The 22,476-nt window shown below is 54.3% G+C and overlaps 1 protein-coding gene across 1 annotated transcript in view; it reads left to right on the top strand.

Moving 5' to 3' along the window:
• The window catches only part of dlg3 (discs, large homolog 3 (Drosophila)), a 779,594-nt gene that overhangs the window by 16,601 nt on the left and 740,517 nt on the right, over window positions 1-22,476 (top strand). The window contains exon 2 of the mRNA XM_070882612.1: window positions 8,292-8,423. Within this exon, the coding sequence (XP_070738713.1) occupies window positions 8,292-8,423 (132 nt within the window). The remainder of the gene's footprint in view (window positions 1-8,291; window positions 8,424-22,476) is intronic.

Here is a 22,476-nt window from a genome sequence, read left to right as displayed (position 1 = left end):
CAGACACCTCTTCAAAGAAGCGCGTTTGCTGCGGGCCGGGCTGAGGGGCGTACACGTTCACGAGATGGAGCGGCACGTCCCCCAGGCGAACCGTTACGTGCAGCAAGCGGCCTGGCACGGGCTCCTCGACCCCCAAGATCTCCGGCTGAAAATGCGGGCCCAGCAAGATGGCCACCCCACTAGAAATGGCGGTGAGGTGGCTCATGCGGACCTCTCCTTGCCATTCCAGGAGCCACGTGGCTTCGTCTCCCGGAACGGTGTGGGTTTCTTGCAGGAAGCACACCGCATATTTCCCCTCCCGCAGGAGCGAAAAATTGTCAAATCTACGGCGTGCCCCTCTGCCGCCGTTGATGTTGAGGCTGGCTATGGTTATCTTCATGGCAAAAGCATAGTGCAACCTCTACCTTAACCTATTGTGGGGGAGGGAGCGGAGTCTTTTGTTGAACTCAGCTCCCTCCGCAGCCCAGCGAGGAGTCCCTCGAGCTCGCGCAGCTCAAGGTGTTGCTCCTTTGTCAAGGGCCCGCCCGTGGCCAAGGTTTTAGCGGCGGCGCGGACGGACCCCTTGATCAGCTCTGGCTCGGACCATTTTTCCAGGGCCAGTCGGGCTTGGTCGCGGCGACCCCGGCTCTGGGCCAAAAAGTCCAGGAGTTCCTTTGCAGGAATGAGGAGGGCCTCAGCGGCGGCCGCGAGCAGATCCACCGCCTCCCTGGCGGTGGTCTCTAGTTCTTCTCCCGCGTCCCCCACTGAGTCCCCGTCCTCCTCCGGGAGGTGGCCGCCAGCAGCCGGCCCATCGACCGCACAAGGTACGGCAAATAACCCGGCCGCTCCAACCGACCCTGGCTCTGCCCCGATCCCACCCCCAGGATCGTCGGCAGAGGAGTCCCCACTGGGCTCTTTTAAAAACGGTGCTGGGTCGGGAAACGACAGCGGAAGGGGTTCCCCCTCCGCCCCAGGAACCGGAGAACAAGGAGAGACCCGGCCATAGGAAATCCCCAGGCTCCCCAAGTGCTCCAGCTCCAAAGTAAGGGGCGAGGGTGGGTGTTCCTCCCCCTCCCCGCTGCCACCCCCCGGCCCAGCATTTACAGTGTCATTAAAATCCTGAATTTCATTTTCTGCCGGGTCGAGCGACTCCCGGGGGAAGTTGATTAATAGCTGGGCGGGCTCAGGTTCGGCCTTTTCGGCCCCGCCCGCCTCAGTCCCCGGGACGCCCGGCCCGGCGGCTACGCATTCCTCCGCGGTCCCCACGCCCCCCACGACAGGCAGATCTTCCACGCCATCCCCGGGAGGCAGAGGCTGGGCAGCCTCGACTGTCTCACCCTCCGCGGGGACAGACTCCTCTCGCCTACAGCGCAGCTTGGGGGCGCTGGTTGGTGACGCGGGACACGCGGCGGGCACCGACTCCTCCGCGGAGCGATGTTGTTCCCCCTCCGCCTCATCGGAGCCGCGCCTCCTTTTGTTCCTGGGGGCGCGCGGAGGCAGGGAGACCTCCATGTCTGCCGAGGCCTCCCGCTCCACCCCCCCTTTTCCTTTTCTTGCCCGCGCCCGAGCCCCTCTGCGGTATTGGTCAAGGGCTCAGGCACGGGCTCAGGGCACCCCGCGCTCGCCGGTGACTGGGTTGGGCTGAGCGCGGTGTTCAAGCTGTCTGGCGCACTGAGGGTACCCGCCTCGGGATGTTTCGCCTTCTCCCGCGCCTTCTTTCCGATCGGACTCTCTCCCTCCCCCCCCGCCAGAGGCCGTGAAAGCAAAGGCCCCCGGCGATGCCCGCGCACCCACAGCTCCCGACACGCGGACGCTACTAGGGGGAGGGGTGGCAGTTGCGCCAGCCTTGGCCGCCCTCGGTGGTTTGGTGGCCTTGGAGGCGGGGCAGTTCTTGCGAATGTGCCCCACCTCCCTGCAGGCATGGCACCGCACGCCGTCCGACGTCCAAAAGACGCGGTAGGCAGTCCCCTCGTGCACCACATTGAAGTGCCCTTCCGTCGTGTCCTCCCGCGCCAGCCGGACAAAGAGCTGGCGGCGGAAGGAGAACACGTGGCGCAGGCTGTTCTCCCTGAGGCCGAGCGGTATGGGGTTGATCCCTGACCTTACCTCCCCCAGTTGGTGTAGGTGAGGGAGGAGGAGCTCAGCGGGAACAAAGGGCGGGACGTTCGATACGATGACCCTCTGCGCGGTGGCCTCGAGAGGGTCCACCGGCAGGAACGTCCCGCCCACCGTGAGCCCCTTTTCAAGGGCCAGGGACACCGCCCGCTCCAACCCCAGGAAGAACACGGCCTTCACAGACATCTTGGAGGCTGCGACAATGGCCGAGGGGCCGACTACCCCAGCCATCGCCCGCACGCACTCCTCGATGGTCATTGTGGGGTGAGTGTAGCTCTTGACCCCGTGTTTTTTCGTGATTAGTTGAAAAGGTGGCAGGGCAGCGGGTGGCGCAGGAGGTGCCGTGGATGTGGACACCGCCTGCGCATATGTCCTCGCTGGCCCCGCCACCGGCGTGGATGGGGTCGCCATCACGGGGTCCCTTTAAGGGCTACACCCACCCCAAAGTCACAGGCCTTAATGGTCTTAATTGGCCTCGTATATAGACTGAGCAGAGGAGCTCTTAACGAGGCACACCTCTCCCCTAGTTGGCAATTGGGGAGGGGCCTTGCTCCCTCTGCTCAGTTGTCTCAATTGTTTTTTTTTGTAATTTGGAAGGAAGGGCTCTCAGAGAGAGAGGGGAGAAACAGAGAGTAACAGAGAAAGAGAGAGGGGGGATGGGAAGGGGGGGGAACTGCGAGGGCAGGTCTCCCCTCGCAGCTGTGGGTGGGTGCAATCCCCAGATGGCAAAACACAAATAGTCTTTGGGGTGGTCTTCAGGTGAGGGGAGAAGATGTCTTCACCTGGGGCAGCTAGAGCCAACCAGGCACACACTCCCAACGATGTTTAATTAGGTGTTTAAAGAATCTTCAGCCTGGTAGCTCCAGTTATCCCAGGCTAGGCAATTGGGAGGTGGGGGGGGTCCAATTGTGTGTGGGGCCTAGTTGTAAGCAAGGCCCCCACACACACTTCCACACACACACACCCCCCGCGATGTTCCGGCCCTCAGTGGTCTTCTTTCCTCCCCCCACCGATATAACAAAGTCTTTTTGGGAAATTCTCCCACACCCAGCTGTAGAAGATGTAGAGTCACCCTCCTTCCACACTGGATGTTGTTTTGGTCTTTCCCCCTCTCTCCAACTCTTTGCAGAAATGATAAAAGTTAGTAAAAGTTTTCTGCTTTTTCCTCCTCTCCCTCTGGGTGAAAGTTGGTGGTGAAGCCCCTTCCTTTCTTCTCTTCCTGGGCTGTTCTCAGGGCTCTCCAGGCAGGAGCTAAGGTTGGTTGCTGCTCTCCTCACTGCACCTCAGCTCCAACTGTGCAGGACACGCCTCCACTGCTCCACAATTGGTCCTTGTGCATGAAACTCTTTTAGAAAGTTAGTTTGCAGGTGCAGCAGGTAATCAGGAAGGCGAATGGAATGTTGGCCTTCATTGCGAGAGGGATGGAGTACAAAAGCAGGGAGGTCCTGCTGCAACTGTATAGGGTATTGGTGAGGCCGCACCTGGAGTACTGCGTGCAGTTTTGGTCACCTTACTTAAGGAAGGATATACTAGCTTTGGAGAGGGTACAGAGACGATTCACTAGGCTGATTCTGGAGATGAGGGTGTTACCTTATGATGATAGATTGAGTAGACTGGGTCTTTACTCGGAGTTCAGAAGGATGAAGGGTGATCTTATAGAAACATTTAAAATAATGAAAGGGATAGACAAGATAGAGGCAGAGAGGTTGTTTCCACTGGTCGGGGAGACTAGAACTAGGGGGCGCAGCCTCAAAATATGGGGGAGCCAATTTAAAACCGAGTTGAGAGGGAATTTCTTCTCCCAGAGGGTTGTGAATCTGTGGAATTCTCTGCCCAAGGAAGCAGTTGAGGCTAGCTCATTGAATGTATTCAAATCACAGATTTTTAACCAATAAGGGAATTAAGGGTTACGGGGAGCGGGCGGGTAAGTGGAGCTGAGTCCACGACCAGATCAGCCATGTTCTTGTTGAATGGCGGAGCAGGCTCGAGGGGCTCGATGGCCTACTCCTGTTCCTAATTCTTATGTTCTTCTGTACTTATGAGAACCACGTTCTCTGTCACAGGTGGGACAGATATTCGTTGAGGGACCTAGGCCTGACGTATGACCAATGCATCCGTAGACTTCGATTCCGGAAGGATGCTGTGAGGGAGCTGTGCAATCTCCTGCAGCCAGACCTCCAACCTCAAACAGAGTTGAGGACACCTCTGACCGCCACCACCAAAGTGACCATAGCACTAAATTTCTATGCCACTGGATCTTTCCAAGCTGCTACAGCAGACATACCAATCATTTCTCAGTTTGCCGCGCATAGCTCCATCTGTCAAGTGACAGATGCTCTCTATAAGAGAAGGAGGGACTATGTTTCCTTCCCGATGAGCAGGGAGAAGCAGTTGGAGCAGCAGATCGGATTCGTGTGAATTGCGGGCTTCCCCAGGGTTCAGGGCCGCCATAGACTGCGCCCACGTTGAATTGAGGGCGCCACAGAACAATCCCGAGATGTTCAGAAACCGCAAGGGATTCCACTCCCTCAATGCCCAGCTGGTGTGTGACCACCACCGCAAATTCATGGCAGTTGATTCCCGGTATCCTGGCAGCAGCCACGCTGCTTTCATCCTGCGCCAGGCCGGTGTAGCCAGCGTGTTTGCTGGCCCAAACCAAGACTGCAGCTGGCTCCTTGCAGACAAGGGCTACCCAATGTGCACTTGGCTGCTGACTTCCCATCGCAGCAAGCCTACAACTCTTTTGAGGAAAACATAATACATTAAATCAAGTGCCCCCCCGATCTGGGGGACACTCCAAACACTTTTCACGTGCCCTTTTTTTTTTGTGTTTTTTTTTTGGGCACTAAAATCATAATTTTTTCCAAGTGCCCCCTATAAAAGGGAAGGGGGACACTAAAACCGGCATTTAAAATAAATTAAACTTTAAAACATAAAATCAAATTAAAATTTGGTTGCCGGGGGTGACGATGCACTCCAGTCCCTCCGGCGCCCACCTCTCACGGAAGGCCGCGAGCGTACCGGTGAACACCGCGTGCTCCATCTCCAAGGACACCCTGGCCCGGATGTGCGCACGGAAGAGAGGCAGGCAGTCAGGCTGAACGACCCCCTCGACCGCCCGCTGCCTGGACCGGCTGATGGCACCCTTGGCCGTGCCCAGGAGCAGTCCTACGAGGAGGCCCTCGGACCTACCCCGCAGCAAGCCTACAATGACGCTCATTCAGCCACCAGGTGCTTAATTGAGCAATGCATCGGGATCCTTAAACAAAGGTTCCGTTGCCTGGATCGCTCTGGTGGAGTGTTGCAGTACTCGCCTGAGTGGGCCTCCTTATTTGTGGTCATCTGCTGCATGCTTCACAGCCTGGCAATCATGAGGGCACAACCATTGGAGGATGAGGCAGCAGTACCACCTGAGGAGGAGGAGGAGGAGGAGGTGCAGGAGCACTATGCGTTGGAGGAGGAGGACCAGGATGCGGGTCACCGGCCACGCAGGAGGAAGTGCAGAACCGTCTCATTGCCCAATTCACCCTTCATCTGTGCATCTCCATGGCCATCCCAATGAGCCCTTCCACACATCATTGGCCACAGTGAAAGGAGAGACCTGCACAGATATTGGAACACAAAATAAAGATTTATTACACAAGGAAAAAAAAAGGTGCAAACAACATAAACACAATCATTTATCACCCTCGTGCATCTCCTTATAACCCCTCTTACTCAAGCCTATTCTCAAACTACGTCGCAGTGTCTCCCTTGTGGCTGCATCATGGGTCTGGGAAGGCTGCTGTGTTTCAGATGTCGAACCTACAGATGTCCTTCTGGGACGTCCTTGACGAGCTCTGGCCCTGGAAGGGCCGGCTGCACATTGGCCAGCACCCTCCTCGGTGCGTTCAGTCGGCCTTGGCTCGGGCAAGTCCATGCTTGTCGGCAATGGCGGAGTGACAGGTCTGGGCTCAGGGCTGCTGTGATCCTGAGAGAGCCAACAGGATCCTGGTCCGAGGAGCCTGCACCACTCCTCCGGGGCAGCACCTCACCATCGCCATCAATCTGCTGAAGCACAGGTCGGTGGTGTGGCATGACACCGGAAGGTCCCCCGTGGACGACCCAGCCGCGAGGGCAACAGTCAGATATCGCGTGGCATCCAGCTGAGACTGCACGAGAGCAGACAGTCTCGATGCCACCAGCGATGACAGCAGTAAGACGCACCGTGGCCTGTTGCCCAGCTTCCAGGGCAGTGGCCATCCTCTCCAAAGCAGCACTCAGACGCTCGTTCCCTTGCGCCTGTGCTGTAATGGCAGCTGCCACATCGCCAACAAGGCGCGGCATCACAGCTGGATCCACACGGTCACTCTGGGAGTCCACCATCGTCTGCACACTGGCAATGATGGGCTCCATGGCGTGTGCAGAGCTGTCGATTATGCGGGAGGCAGACTCCTCCACGCCCCTGACCACTTGCAACAGGCTCTCGGGCTCCCTTGCCAGTGCCCCCAACATCTAGAAATGTATGGCCTCCATCCTTCTTTCATAAGCCTCAACACCAATGGGCTTGTCTGAGTCTTCCTCAGCAGAACTCACATGTGAACTCGCGCCCCTCCCCTCCCCCCCCCCCACCGGAGAGATGGCGCCAGGGGTTGCCTTCACCATACTGCAGCCGGCTGGGCCCTGGTGCATCACCCAGTGCAGACCCCTGTCCTAAATCTAACATTCCCGACCGCGTACTCCCAGTATCTGAGCTGGCGCATGTGAGTGTAGGAAGCCGTGACACGATGCTGACACCAGTGCCCCCCTCTTCCTCGGCCTCATCGGACATGCCGGCAATAGGTGGAATGGCCTCTAGGGTGTCGTCCTGGCTTTGGCTTACACTCGGGGTCTCCTCTACAATCATAAATGACACAAGGGCTCCTGTGAGGGTGAGGTGGGCATTGCACCATTCATCATCAACATCATCATCATGGGCAGTCCCTCGAAATGAGGATGACTTGCTTCCAAAAAAGGATGCGTTCACAGGTGTTTTGAAAGAAGAACCCGAACTACATCCTCAAGGGTGGAAGATTCCTGTGCGTGGATTTTTTTTACGTGGGGTGGCTGTTGCACACCAGCCACCACACGGGCTTGACAGAGCGAGGTCTTGGTCCAGTGGCAAGGATTACCCAAGACAACTGGAGTCCTGCTCTGCTGCACGGACCGAGTGCACACAAATTGCAGTGTGGGTTGGCCCGTGCTGCCCCTGGCCCTGAACTCACGCCTCCCCTGGGCCCTGATCACACCCCTCTAGAGTCTCTCTCCGCTCCTTCGCCGCTTCTGCTGTATCTGCCCACGCTCCAATCACCGACCTGGACCTTGCTGACATCACTCTTCGCTGCCGTTGCCCAGCTCGCGCTGTACCTCGCAGTGGTCTCCACACTGCTCCCAGGCCGCTGCTCACCGCTCCTTTTATGCGTTTACTGCATTCTAATATTCCTTTTTAAAGCAATTGGCTAATTCCCCTTTAAAAGAATTTACGGATTCTGCTTCAGTAACAGTGTGTGGTGGAACTTTCCACATCCTAGCAAATCTCTGTATAAAGATTTTTTTTCCAATGCTCTCGTTTTTCTTTTTGCAATTATCTTACATTTGGTTCCTCTTTATTACTGTCTCAGTGACCAGTGGGAATAATTTATCGCCATTTACCTTGTAATCTTTCATAATCTGAAAAGTTCGATCATGTTGCTCCTTAACCTCCTCAGCTCCAGTGAGAAATGTCCCAACTTGCTAAGTCATTCACCCTGGTTACCTGACGAAAGGCCTTGCACCTGAAATGATAACTCAACTTTTTTCTTTTCAGATGCTGACAGACCTGAAGTCAATTTCCCCCCAAAAATCTGTTTTATTTCACTATTCCAGCATATATAGGTTTTTAAAAAAATGAACTGTAATTTAAGAGTGCTGCTATTGCAATGCTCAATATTCTGTTAATAAAAATAATTGTAAATCTGTTTTTTTTTTTAAATAGTCATCACTGTATATATGATAAAATCTGGAGGCTATATTTACCACAGTAAATGGTTGTAGAAAATCTGTGTAATTTTTTTGGAATAAATTGTACTAGACTGGCTTGTAATGATTTTTTTTGAACATTTTGCCACCACCCAAAATCCTGGGAATATATTGGACAATTGGAATGAACTGGAGCATCCTGTTGATATTTTTCTTTGTAGACACTGAGCGTGCAGTGCAGTTACTGGGAGAGTACTGCAGGAATCTTCCAGAACAAGAGGAGGAGCAGCTCCGGGCCTCAATTGGGAAAATCACCAACATTTTCAACAGTGACTTGTTCCAAGCACTATTAGGTAATTCTTCTTGCTACATGTTTAGATTAGAATTAAATTTTAAATATATGGTAAGAACGTGTTGATTTTTGTCAAACCTTTCTGATTTGCATAACGATTCATATATAGCTTGGAAGAGTTAGTATGTTTTTCTCTACCTAAAAGAGAATTTTACAATTTAATAAAAACATGATCTTTCCATCAGTTTCACTCACGTATTTTCCATTGTATGTGTGGGGGGGGGGAAACAAAATGTTTTGACATGGGAACATAGGTGACGCAATTCCCCCTTTTGCGAGAAGCCCGTTAGCGCCTCTGGGGCAGGTGGCGGAAGCGATCCGCCCGGAATTGCCCCCGGGGCACTGACGGCAAAAACTGCTTTGCACCGTGTCTCGTAGCTTTCACCCCGGATGGCGGTGCAAGTTGACCCCCTTATCACCCCGCGCCGACCCCTTTACGCCCCCACGGGGGATATTGTCGCGGGTCGCAAAGCTGTGGTAGCTGGGGCGCCCCGTCTGTCCTAAAAGGGGAGGGCCTTACACCACGGCCGGCATCTTTTCCTTTGTTTGCCAACTTTGCAGTCGGCCTGACAATGGTGGCCGCAAGTTCAGCCAGGCCACCAACAGATTGCCCGACACCCCCTCTTGGGTGCCGGACCGCTAGCGGGGCTGAAATCCTCTCTGATGGCAAATTACGCCTCTGATACCACCCCGCAGATATTTTTGATTCAACTTTCAGCTGTGGCTCAGTGGGTAGCACTCTCGCCTTTGTCAGAAGGTTGTGGGTTCAAGTCCCAATCCAGGGACTCGAGCACAAAAAAATCTAGGCTGGCATTCCAGTGCAGTACTGAGGGAGCACTGCACTGTCACAGGTGCCATCTTTTGGATGAGACATTAAACTGAGGCACTGTCTGCTCTCTCACGTGGACGTAAAATATCCCATGGCACTATTTCGATGAAGAACAGGGGAGTTGTCTCTGGTGTCCTGGCCAATATTTATCCCTCAATCAACATAAACAAAAAAAACAAATTATCTGGTCATTATCATATTGCTATTTGTGGGAACTTGCTTGTGTGCAAATTGGCTGCCGCGTTTCCTACATTACAATAGTAACTACACTCCAAAAGTATTAATTGGCTGTAAAGTGCTTTGAAACATCAAGTGGTCGTGAAAGGCGCTAAATAAATCCAAGTCTTTTTTTTCAAAGACCCCAATTCTGGGACATTTAGCTCGCCATCTCGCCAAGTGCTAAATTCTCATTTAATTCAAATTGTGTGCCCCAAACGGGGCATAGGGCAATTTCATCCCCAAAGAATCAGGAGTAGGCCATTCAGCCCCTCAAGACTGTTCCATCATACGGTTAGATCATGGCTGATCTGTATCTTAACTTCATTTACCCCCTTGTTTCCCTTAATAACCTTGTCTAACAAAAGTCTATTGATCAATGCTAATAGTTTGAGTGTGAAGTTGTTAAAAGTTGCACCACAAGAAGACTCTGCTAACTAATAATATGAGTCACCCAGTTACCTTGTTAGATTGTTTTGTCAGTAATGTTTTCATCCTGTAATCTAATCAGGATGAGGTGTTCTGAATTACCTAAAAGGAAGCTGCTTTTAGATCAAAGTGGAATACTGGACATAAACATTACAGAGTTGCCAACTATGACTCATTTTGGCTTTTCATGCTGTGGTGAACAGGAGTGAATTAAACTCCAGAAGTTTATGCTTATGCAGTTCGTACAAGACTGTATTCTGATTTCACTGCGGAACAGGATTACTTTTTTTCCTAAGTTCTACACCTTTAATTCTGCAATAAAAATTCAAAGAGATTCGTCGGACTGATCTGTTTTGCTGCGTTATTGTTTCAGAGGTAGATCTTTCATCATATAATGGAATAAATGACCAGATGACCTGCTTTAGTGATGTTAGTTGAGGGATTAATGTTGAACAGGTCACCGGGAGAACTCTCCTGTAAACTTACCTGAGGTTCCGTTCTGGGAATTCAATTAAGTTAGATGTACCTACCCCTCCCGAGAGACGCAGTAGCCACACTTTACTCGTGCTCACTAACCTTGGGCATGTCTGGCTTGCTCCCTGTCTAAAAGCATTTCACTGTCCTCTTCAACAGTGCTGTCTTTGTGATGCATCTTGCCCACTGCCCAGTGCCTTCTGTCTGTTACCACTACTGCCTCCTCTGCTGTGTTCTAATGCAGCACAGCTTTAATCCTGAAATCTGCTGCCTCTGCTCTTTTTCTTGGTCTGGCCACTTTCTAGCTGGTACTCAGGACCTGGGCCAATACTTGGGGCCTGGGCTGCTCTTATCACATACTACTATTGTTTCCAGCCCCCATTTTGCGCCCCCCTTCCCCTCCCCTCCCCCCCCTCTAAGTGATGCCCCTGCTTCTGCTACCTTTCACACTTGAACCCCTTGCTTTCTTCTGGCTGAAGCATTGTCCCTACATTCTTCTTTGCCTGGCCCTCAGGCCTACTTGCTCCCTGTCACCTATGTTGCAGTATCATTCTGACCGCCTCTTCCCAGCCCCACCTCCAATCTAGCATTTGTTGCCTCCTTTTTTTTTGTGTATCCCTGACTGTAGGAAAAGTAGAGAAAGGTATTGGGTATATCAATAAAGAAGCATGTGTGAGAGCAACACAGGCACTGCAGACACACACAGGTGGTGCGGAGAGTTGAAATAGAAGCAATGAGAAAAAGAGTCCTAGTAATGAGAGAAGTGTGCCGTAGCCACAGGAATTGAGAAAGAACAGGTGGAAGAAAAGGATCAAGGATGGAAGACAAAGGCTGAGAGAACAACATAAAAACAGAGTGGGAAAGATGCAGAGAGAGAGAGTTACAGGAAAAAAGATAGATTTATTTTGTTCATGAACATTGCTACTGGAGATGAACCATATTATAATACACTGCACACTCAAATATCCTCCAACTCGCACTGAACAACGGCAGAGGAGATCCACTACCAGTAATTAAAGTAAAGTAGTCAACAGGAATCTTCCGTCAAGTACATAAGACCCAAAATTGATGGTCTTACCGCCCACTGCCGCCGATATTCGTCCTCGAGTTGTGCCCAGTGCCACTTTCGATGCGGGCGGGATGGGAGAACCACCGGGAACTGCCCGCTGACATCAGCGGACGGCCGAGTGGCGTAAGTGCACTCCCGCCTGCCGAGATGCCGTATTGATGCGGGCGGGAGTCGGCGCCAGAACGGGAGTGAACCGCTGGCTGGAGGCTGGTCTGTCCCCGACGGTAGGTATGAAGATCTGGAAAAAAAAGATGAGTAAGCATATTTTATATTTTCTTTTCTTTTCGGGGACTTACCCGGATGGGGTCCCCTGACGGTCTTCCGATGGTTTTTTTTTTCTTAATGCATTTCCTTTTCAGGTCTTCGACCCTCTGTGGGCCCGATTCCATCCTTGGCGGCACTTGGCCGGCAAGCGCCTTTGCCGCCGAGATTAGGAGCTCCCCGCCGGCTGCCGCCCAGATTGGTGGCGTAAGTCCCTCTTTTGCCGCCCGCCGACTTTTGAAGGGCCTTTTCACTGAAAACCCCCGCACATTGTTCCCTCGGCTACCTTGGCGGCCACCGACGGTCCCTTTGGGCAACACTTGGGCGGACAGGGGCCTTCACCAAATTCGGCCCTTATGTTTTGAAAAAAAAAACAGGCACTTTTAATTACTGTAAATATTATCAGATTTTAGCTGACTGCTTTACAACAATATTCTGTTGCTTAAAAAGGTAGGGGGAATTTGTGTCTCAAAACTAGCAGTGAAAATATTAATACAATATGTTGTTTTATTGAGCGTGCCTGTGTAACATGAGAATTATCAAGGCTGAAGAATGGCTCGGGTAATGACTTGAGGATGAAAGAAAGTCTGGCTCCATGTGAGCTGACCTGTTTGCCAAAGGTTTGCTGACTTGTGAGAAATTTGGAAACATTTAATAGGGTAGGAAAGATTGATTGAAAAATAACCATCATGATCAGTGGAGGTCTGCACAGCCAGTATTGTTGGAAAGCTATTAGAATCTGATTGAGAGTGTCCTATTTTGCCCTGGACTGGATTCAGTAACATGAGTTTTCACTTTTTAAAAAATTCAAAACGAATTCACAATTAATTCCAACCGGACAGATGCCACATTCTCTGTAATAAGGGCACAACTTGTTGAAAATATTCCAGAGTATCAGCAGACTTTAACTATGCCCAGTCTGTGTCACAACAAATTCTACAAGCATTAGACCCAGTAGGGTAGTTAACATAAAATTTGAATTGGATTAATTCAATATTATTAATTGAGAATTTGTTAGCGCTTTTTCTGCTGGGACTCGATTTCAATCATCGGCATGGTGTCATGGTTGCCCCAAATGACCAGGTGCAATTCAATGACAAATGCTGATGGAGCAACCAGAGAGAGTGACGAACATCCATGGGAAAATGTGAGCAGTAACATTAATAATCAGAGTTTAATAGATTCCAGGGGCCCGAAATTCACCCTCCCCGAAGGGACGGCTACCACGGAGTTTGGGCGGTCGGTCGAAAAAATCGATTGGCCGCCGCGGTCCGGTACTTTTCCCTCCCCGAACCATATTCAGCTCGGGGAGGATTTCAGCGGTGTTCACTTCCACCGGAAACGATGCGGTGAAGCCGCAGTAAAGGTGACATTCCAGTGGTGAGCTCTGCAAGGTGCGGGCCGCTGGAAAGGGACTACCACAGCTAAATTTACCGAGGAAAAGGTAGGGCTTTTCCCAGCAGTGCCCTCGCGAGGTTTTTGATGCGGTGCTCAAACGTGACACCGCTGGGGCCCTTTGGTAGGTAAAAAGTTTTATTACTTATTAATGTTTTTATTTCATTTTTCAGCACGCATCCGCGTATTTATCTTTTGATATAGTTTTATTAATGTTCTTAGTTCATTTTCCACGGTCTGCAGTATTTATCTCTTGATATAGTTTTATTAATTATTTTGGCTCCATTAAACCTGCTGAGTGCTGCTCAGAGGTTTGCACATACCCCTGTACTTTTGTACAACTTTCAGGTCTGACTCTTTAGTGGGCTGCAGAGATCTACGTGGCAGGGATCACCCTGAGGTTGGGAGGGGCGACACCTGGTCAGACACACGACAGCATGCAGGGTGAGGAAGTAGTGTCCCAAACGAGCGTACTATGCTTAAACAAAGGGGGACTACAGTGGGATGAGGGCAGAGTTGGCTAAAGTAGACTGGAAACATAGACTAAACGGTGGCACAATTGAGGAACAGTGGAGGACTTTTAAGGAGCTCTCTCATAGTGCTCAACAAAAATATATTCCAGTGAAAAAGAAGGGCGGTAAGAGAAGGGATAACCAGCCGTGGATAACCAAGGAAATAAAGGAGAATATCAAATTAAAAACCAATGCGTATAAGGTGGCCAAGGTTAGTGAGAAACTAGAAGATTGGGAAAATTTTAAACAACAGCAAAGAATGACTAAGAAAGCAATAAAGAAAGGAAAGATAGATTATGAAGGTAAACTTGCGCAAAACATAAAAACAGATAGTAAAAGCTTTTACAGATATATAAAACGGAAAAGAGTGACTAAAGTAAATGTTGGTCCCTTAGAAGGTGAGAAAGGGGATTTAATAATGGGAAATGTGGAAATGGCTGAGACTTTCAACAATTATTTTGCTTCGGTCTTCACAGTGGAAGACACACAAACCATGCCAAAAATTGCTGGTCACAGGAATGTGGGAAGGGAGGACCTTGAGACAATCACTATCACTAGGGGGGTAGTGCTGGACAGGCTAATGGGACTCAAGGTAGAAAAGTCCCCTGGTCCTGATGAAATGCATCCCAGGGTATTAAAAGAGATGGCGGAAGTTATAGCAGATGCATACGTTATAATCTACCAAAATTCTCTGGACTCTGGGGAGGTACCAGCGGATTGGAAAGCAGCTAATGTAACGCCTCTGTTTAAAAAAAGGGGGCAGACAAAAGGCAGGTAACTATAGGCCGGTTAGTTTAACATCTGTAGTGGGGAAAATGCTTGAAACTATCATTAAGGAAGAAATAGCGGGACATCTAGATAGGAATAGTGCAATCAAGCAGATGCAACATGGATTCATGAAGGGGAAATCATGTTTAACTAATTTACTGGAATTCTTTGAGGATATAACGAGCATGGTGGATCGAGGTGTACTGATGGATGTGGTGTATTTAGATTTCCAAAAGGCATTCGATAAGGTGCCACACAAAAGGTTACTGCAGAAGATAAAGGTACGCGGAGTCAGAGGAAATGTATTAGCATGGATAGAGAATTGGCTGGCTAACAGAAAGCAGAGAGTCGGGATAAATGGGTCCTTTTTGGGTTAGAAATCGGTGGTTAGTGGTGTGCCACAGGGATCGGTGCTGGGACCACAACTGTTTACAATATACATAGATGACCTGGAAGAGGGGACAGAGTGTAGTGTAACAAAATTTGCAGATAATAAAGATTATTGGGAAAGCAGGTTGTGTAGAGGACACAGAGAGGCTGCAAAGAGATTTAGATAGGTTAAGCGAACGGGCTAAGGTTTGGCAGATGGAATACAATGTCGGAAAATGTGAGGTCATCCACCTTGGAGGGAAAAAAAACAGTAAAAGGGAATATTATTTGAATGGGGAGAAATTATAACATGCTGTGGTGCAGAGGGACCTGGGGGTCCTTGTGCATGAAACTCTTTTAGGAGTCTACCTGCAAAACATAAACAACATTAAACTGTGCCACCCGACCTGGGTGACACAGCAGACATTTTCAAGGCCCCTTTTTTTTTTTTTTTTTTTTTTGGGGCGCTAAAATCAAATTTTTCCAGTGCCCCCTATAAAAGGAGAGGGGGACACTAAAAACACCGGCAATTAAAACAAGTTAAACTTTAAAACGTAAAATCAAATTAAAATTTGGTTGCCGGGCGTGATGATGCACTCCAGTCCCTCCGGTGCCCACCTCTCGCGGAAGGCCGCGAGCGTACCGGTGGACACCGCGTGCTCCATCTCCAAGGACACCCTGGACCGGATGTAAGAGCGGAAGAGAGGCAGGCAGTCAGGTTGAACGACCCCCTCGACCGCCCGCTGCCTGGACCGGCTGATGGCACCCTTGGCCGTGCCCAGGAGCAGTCCTACGAGGAGGCCTTCGGACCTACCCGCTCCCCTCCGCACAGGGTGCCCAAAGATCAGGAGAGTGGGACTGAAGTGCAGCCAGAATTTCAGGAGCAGCCCCTTCAAATAATAAAACAGGGGCTGCAACCTCGTGCATTCCATAAAAACATGGAACACGGACTCCTCCAGACCGCAGAAATTGCAGGCGGCCTGGGAGTCCGTGAACCGGCTTAAAAATTTGTTGCACGGCACTGCTCCGTGCACCACCCTCCAGGCCAAGTCCCCGATGAATAGTGGGAGGACCCCTACGTAGAGGGCCCTCCATCGGGGACCCCCGCCTCCTCCGGACGGCAAGATGGTACGCCATGGCGTGTCCGGACGGCCGGCGAGGATGGCAAAGTTGAGGGTGTGCAGGAGCAGCCCGTACAGGAAACCCCTCCGCGCGGAACTGAAAGGCACGGAGGGGATTTCCCCGAGGCGGCTCAAGTTGTGAGGCGCCGGCCCCCGAGGGAGGTTCCGGGGTTTGGCGCCGATGAGGAATTCCGTCCGGACGGGGGTCAGTTCGGACGGGATCTCCCCACGTGCTTGAGCCTCCTCGATACACCTAACGGAGTCAGGGCCCAGAGCTGTTTTTAGCGACTCGATGGCATCGGCCGCGCGGCGGACGTTGGCAGAATTTAGGCGCCGTGCCAGCGTGACTGGCGCCATCCAGCCCGCTCCTCCGCCATCGAGCAGGTCCCTGACCCTGGTCACCTCACCAGCCACAGCCCTCTCTTCCGACCGCCACATGAAGCCTCGGCCGTGGAGGTACGGATTCCCGAGCAGCGGTTCCTGCAGGACGGCCGCCACTCCAGCCGGCGGAGAGCTGCGCTTGGTGGAGACTTTGTTCCAGACCCTGATGAGTTCCCTGTAAAAGACAGGCAGCTCCCGGAGGGCGGTCCTGGCACCCCCCAAGTTCACAAACAGGAGCTGCGTGTCATAATTGAGGTCGAGCTGCTGGCGGAAGAAATACCTCGCCAGAGCACACCACCTAGGAGGGGGCTCGACGTAAAGGTATCTCTGCAGGGTCTGAAGACGGAAAGTCGCGAGCTGGGCGCTGACGCACACCAACGACTGACCGCCCTCCTCAAGCGGGAGACTCAAGACCGCGACAGAGACCCAGTGCTTCCTGTTGTTCCAGAAGAAGTCCACCAGCTTCTTCTGTATCTTGGCGACAAACGCAGGGGGAGGGGTCAAAGTGACCAGCCGGTACCACAGCATTGCGGCCACCAGCTGGTTTATGACTAGCGCTCGACCCCTGTAGGACAGCACTCGGAGCAGTCCTGTCCAGCGCCCTAGGCGAGCGGCGACCTTGGCCTCCAGCTCCTGCCAGTTCGCCGGCCAGGCTTCCTCGTCGGGGCTAAGGTAGACTCCCAGATAGAGGAGATGGGTCGTGCTCCAGGCAAAAGGCCTGAGCTCCTCCGGCAGGGAGTCCACCCGCCACTGACCCACCAGGAGTCCGGAACATTTCTCCCAGTTGATCCTGGCGGAGGACGCGGCCGAGTAAATCTCCTGGCACTCACGCATCCTCCGCAGGTCAGCGGGATCCTCTACCGCGAGGAGCACGTCATCGGCGTAAGCCGAGAGGACGACCTCCACGCCCGGCCCTTGCAGAGCCAGTCCCGTCAACCTCGTCCGCAAGAGGCGCAGGAAAGGCTCCACGCAAACGGCGTATAACTGGCCGGACATGGGGCATCCCTGGCGCACCCCTCTCCTAAAGCGAAGGGGCGCCGTCAAGGACCCGTTAACCTTAATCAGACACTCCGCGGCGGCGTACAAAAGTCGGATCCGGGCGACGAAATGCGTCCCGAACCCGAAAGCGCGCAGAGTTCCGAGCAGATAGTCGTGATCCACCCTGTCGAACGCCTTCTCTTGGTCGAGGGATAGGAAGGCGACCGACAGACCAGCCTCCTGGGAGCAATGGATGAGGTCCCGGACCAGATGGATGTTGTCGTGGATTGTCCGGCCCGGGACCGTGTATGACTGGTCGGGGTGGATCATGTGGTCCAGCACGGCACCAAGGCGAGCAGACATCGCCCTGGCGAAGATTTTGTAGTCCGTGCTGAGGAGGGAGACCGGGCGCCAGTTCTTAAGGAGGCGGAGATCGCCCTTCTTAGGCAGCAGGACGATGACTGCCCTGCGCCAAGAGAGGGGCATCTCCCCGGTCGCCAGACTTTCCCCCAGGACCCGCGCGTAGTCGCCCCCCAGGACGTCCCAGAACGCCCTGTGGAACTCCACGGTCAGCCCGTCCAGCCCCGGGGATTTTCCCCTCGAGAGCCGGGCGAGGGCACCGGTCAGCTCCGCCAGGCTTAGCGGAGCTTCCAGATTTTCGGCGCCCTCCGGGCCGACCTTCGGCAGGTCCTCCCACAAAACTCTACGCGCTTCCTCGCTGGACGGATCCGGAGAGAACAGAGCCCCGTAATATTCACGGACCCTGTTGTTGACGCCCTCCGGATCCGAGACGAGAGAGCCGTCGTCGGCCAGCAGCGTCAAGAGCTGCTTACGGACACTCTGCCTTTTTTCCAGCGAGTAGAAGAAGGGGGAGCCGCGGTCCAGATCCCGCAGGAACCGGATCCGCGACCTCACGAACGCGCCTCGGGACCCGACGAGCTGCAGGTCCTTCAGCGCGGCCTTCTTCGCTTCGTACACCGTCCGCAGGGCCGGGTCCTGGACGACTTGACCGAGACGGGCTTCCAGGTCGAGCACCTCTTTTTCTAGGCGCCCGACTCTGGCCGCCCGCCTCTTGGTCGACCCCCTCGCGTACTCTTGACAGAAGACGCGGACGTGAGCCTTGCCCACGTCCCACCATAGCCTCAAGGAGGGGAAGCCCCCCTGCTTCCTTCTCCAGTCGGACCAGAATCGACGGAACAAGTCCTGGAACCGCACGTCCTCCAGCAGCCGGTTGTTAAAGTGCCAGTACGCGGACCCCGTCCTCGCGCGGAGCGAAGCGAGCTCCGCCCACACCAGGTGGTGGTCCGAGCACGGCACCGGCCGCATGGAGGCCGCCGGGACGCAGGAAACGTACGCCCGAGACACGTAAAGGCGGTCGACTCTAGACCATCCAACTCCAGGCCTCACCCAAGTAAAGGCGCTGGAGTCGGGGTGGAGATTTCGCCAGACGTCCACCAAGTCGAAGGACCCGACCAGGTCCCTCAACTTCTCCATCGCCGTCATGCACTGCGGGGCACCGGAGCGGTCCCTCGCCTCGAGGGTGCAGTTAAAATCCCCCCCGAGGACAATGCAGTCGCCGACGTCGACGGAGCCAAGAAGAGCGGACACCTCTTCAAAGAAGCGCGTCTGCTGCGGGCCGGGATGAGGGGCGTACACGTTCACGAGATGGAGCGGCACGTCCCCCAGGCGAACCGTTACGTGCAGCAAGCGGCCTGGCACGGGCTCCTCGACCCCCAAGATCTCCGGCTGAAAATGCGGGCCCAGCAAGATGGCCACCCCACTTGAAATGGCGGTGAGGTGGCTCATGCGGACCTCTCCTTGCCATTCCAGGAGCCACGTGGCTTCGTCTCCCGGAACGGTGTGGGTTTCTTGCAGGAAGCACACCGCATATTTCCCCTCCCGCAGGAGCGAAAAATTGTCAAATCTACGGCGTGCCCCTCTGCCGCCGTTGATGTTGAGGCTGGCTATGGTTATCTTCATGGCAAAGGCATAGTGCAACCTCTACCTTAACCTATTGTGGGGGAGGGAGCGAAGTCTTTTGTTGAACTCCGCTCCCTCCGCAGCCCAGCGAGGAGTCCCTCGAGCTCGCGCAGCTCAAGGTGCTGCTCCTTTGTCAAGGGCCCGCCCGCGGCCAAGGTTTTAACGGCGGCGCGGACGGACCCCTTGATCAGCTCCGGCTCGGACCATTTTTCCAGGGCCAGTCGGGCTTGGTCGTGGCGACCCCGGCTCTGGGCCAAAAAGTCCCGGAGTTCCTTTGCAGGAACGAGGAGGGCCTCAGCGGCGGCCGCGAGCAGATCCACCGCCTCCCTGGCGGTGGTCTCTAGGTCTTCACCCGCGTCCCCCACCGAGTCCCCGTCCTCCTCCGGGAGGTGGCCGCCAGCAGCCGGCCCATCGACCGCACAAGGTACGGCAAATGAACCGGCCGCTCCAACCGGCCCTGGCACTGCCCCGATCCCACCCCCAGGATCGTCGGCAGAGGAGTCCCCACTGGGCTCTTTTAAAAATGGTGCCGGGTCGGGAAATGACAGCGGAAGGGGTTCCCCCTCCGCCCCAGGAACCGGAGAACAAGGAGAGACCCGGCCATAGGAAATCCCCAGGCCCTCCAAGTGCTCCAGCTCCAAAGTAAGGGGCGAGGGTGGGTGTTCCTCCCCCTCCCCGCTGCCACCCCCCGGCCCAGCATCTACAGTATCATTAAAATCAATTGTTTCATTCTCTGCCGGGTCGAGCAAATCCCGGGGTAAGTTGTGTATTGGCTGGGCGGGCTCAGGTTCGGCCTTTTCGGCCCCGCCCGCCTCGGTCCCCGGGACGCTCGACCCGGCGGCTACGCATTCTTCCACTGGCCCCACGCCCCCCACGACAGGCAGATCTTCCACGCCCTCCCCAGGAGGCAGCGGCTGGGCAGCCTCGACTGCCTCACCCTCCCCGGGGAAAGACTCCTCGCGCCTGCAGCGCAATTTGGGGGCGCTGGTGGGGGACGCGGGACACGCGGCGGGCACCGCCTCCTCCGCGGAGGGATGTTGTTCCCCCTCCGCCTCATTGGGGCGGTGCCTCTTTTTGTTCCTGGGGGCGCGCGGAGTCAGGGAGACCTCCATGTCTGCCGAGGCCTCCCGCTCCGCCCCCCCCTTTTCCTTTTCTTGCCCGCGCCTGGGCCCCTCTGTGGTGTTATTCAAGGGCCCGGGCACGGGCTCGGGGCACCCCGCGCTCGCCGGTGACTAGGTTGGGCTGAGCGCGGTGGTCAGACTTTCCGGCGCACCGAGGGGACCCGCCTCTAGATGTTTTTCCTTCTTCCGCGCCCTCTTTCCGCTCGGACGCTCTCCCTCCCCCCCGCCGGAGGCCCTGAAAACAAAGGCCTCCGACGATGCCCGCGCACCCATGGCTCCCGGCACGCGGACGCAACTAGGGGGAGGGGTGGCGGCGGCGCCAGCTATGGCCGCCTTCGGTGGTTTGGCGGCCTTGGAGGCGGGGCAGTTCTTGCGAACGTGCCCCACCTCCCTGCAGGCATGGCACCGCACGCCGTCCGACGTCCAGAAGACGCGGTAGGCAGTCCCCTCGTGCACCACATTAAAGTGCCCTTCTGTCAGGTCCTCCCGCGCCAGCCGGACAAAGAGCTGGCGGCGGAAGGAGAACACGTGGCGCAGGCTGTTCTCCCTGAGGCCGAGCGGTATGGGGTTGATCCCCGACCTTACCTCCCCCAGTTGGTGTAGGTGAGGGAGGAGGAGCTCAGCGGAAACAAAGGGCGGGACGTTTGACACGATGACCCTCTGCGCGGTGGCCTCGAGAGGGTCCACCGGCAGGAACGTCCCGCCCACCGTGAGCCCCTTTTCAAGGGCCAGGGACACCGCCCGCTCCGACCCCAGGAAGAACACGGCCTTCCCAGACATCTTGGAGGCTGCGACAATGGCCGAGGGGCCGACTACCCCAGCCATCGCCCGCACGCACTCCTCGATGGTCATTGTGGGGTGAGTGTAGCTCTTGACCCCGTGTTTTTTCGTAATTAACCTAAATGGTGGCAGGGCAGCGGGTGGCGCAGGAGGGGCCGTGGAAGCGGTTGCCACCTGCGCATACGTCCTTGCTGGCCCTGCCACCGGCGTGGATGGGGTCGCCATCACGGGGTCCCTTTAAGGGCTACACCCACCCCAAAGTCACAGGCCTTAATGGTCTTTATTAGGCCTCTTGTAGATTGACTGAGCAGAGGAGCCCTTAATGAGGTACCTCTCCCCTAGTTGGCAATTGGGGAGGGGCCTTGCTCCCTCTGCTCAGTTGTCTTAAATGTTTTTTTAAAATTAAATTTGGAAGAAAGAGGCTCTCAGAGAGAGAGGGGAGAAACAGAGTAACAGAGAAAGAGAGAGGGGGGGGGGTGGGAAGGGGGGGACTGCGAGGGCAGGTCTCCCCTCGCAGCTGTGGGTGGGTGCACTCCCCAGATGGCAAAAACACAAAAGTCCTTGGGGTGGTCTTCAGGTGGGGGGAGAAGATGTCTTCACCTGGGGTAGCTGGAGCCACCAGGCACTCCTAACGATCTTTAATTGGGTGTTTAATAACAATCTTCAGCCTGGTAGCTCCAGCTATCCCAGGCTAGGCAAATGTGGGGGGTGGGGGGGGGTTCCAATTGTGGGGGGGGGCCTAGTTGTAAGCAAGGCCCCCACACACACTACCACACACACACACACCCCCCGCGATGTTCCGGCCCTCAGTGGTCTTCTTTCCTCCCCCCACCGATATAACAAAGTCTTTTTTGGGAAATGCACCCACACCCACCTGTAGAAATGTTGAGTCTCCCTCCTTCCACACTGGATGGTTGTTGTGGTTTTTCCCCCTCTCTCCAACTCCTTGCAGAATGGTGAAAAAGTTGTTTAAAGTTTTCTGCTTTCTCCTCCTCTCCCTCTGGATAGAAGTTGTAGTGAAGCCCCTTCCTTCCTTCTGTTCCTGGGCTGGTCTCAGGGCTCTCCAGGCAGGAGCTCAAGTTGCTTGCTGCTTCTCTCACTGCTCACAGCTCCAACTCAGTAGGACACGCCTCTACTGCTCCACGATTGGTTCCTTGTGCATGAAACCCAAAAAGTTAGTTTGCAGGTGCAGCAGGTAATCAGGAAGGCGAATGGAATGTTGGCCTTCATTTTGAGAGGGATGGAGTACAAAAGCAGGGAGGTCCTGCTGCAATTGTATAGGGTATTGGCGAGGCCGCACCTGGAGTACTGCGTGCAGTTTTGGTCACCTTACTTAAGGAAGGATATACTAGCTTTGGAGGGGGTACAGAG

Source organism: Pristiophorus japonicus, chromosome 6 (assembly GCF_044704955.1).
Source record: "Pristiophorus japonicus isolate sPriJap1 chromosome 6, sPriJap1.hap1, whole genome shotgun sequence".
In the NCBI taxonomy this organism is placed as follows: Eukaryota; Metazoa; Chordata; class Chondrichthyes; family Pristiophoridae; genus Pristiophorus; species Pristiophorus japonicus.
Note: the sequence above shows the minus strand (reverse complement) of the source record. Positions and strands in the feature narration are given on the sequence as shown.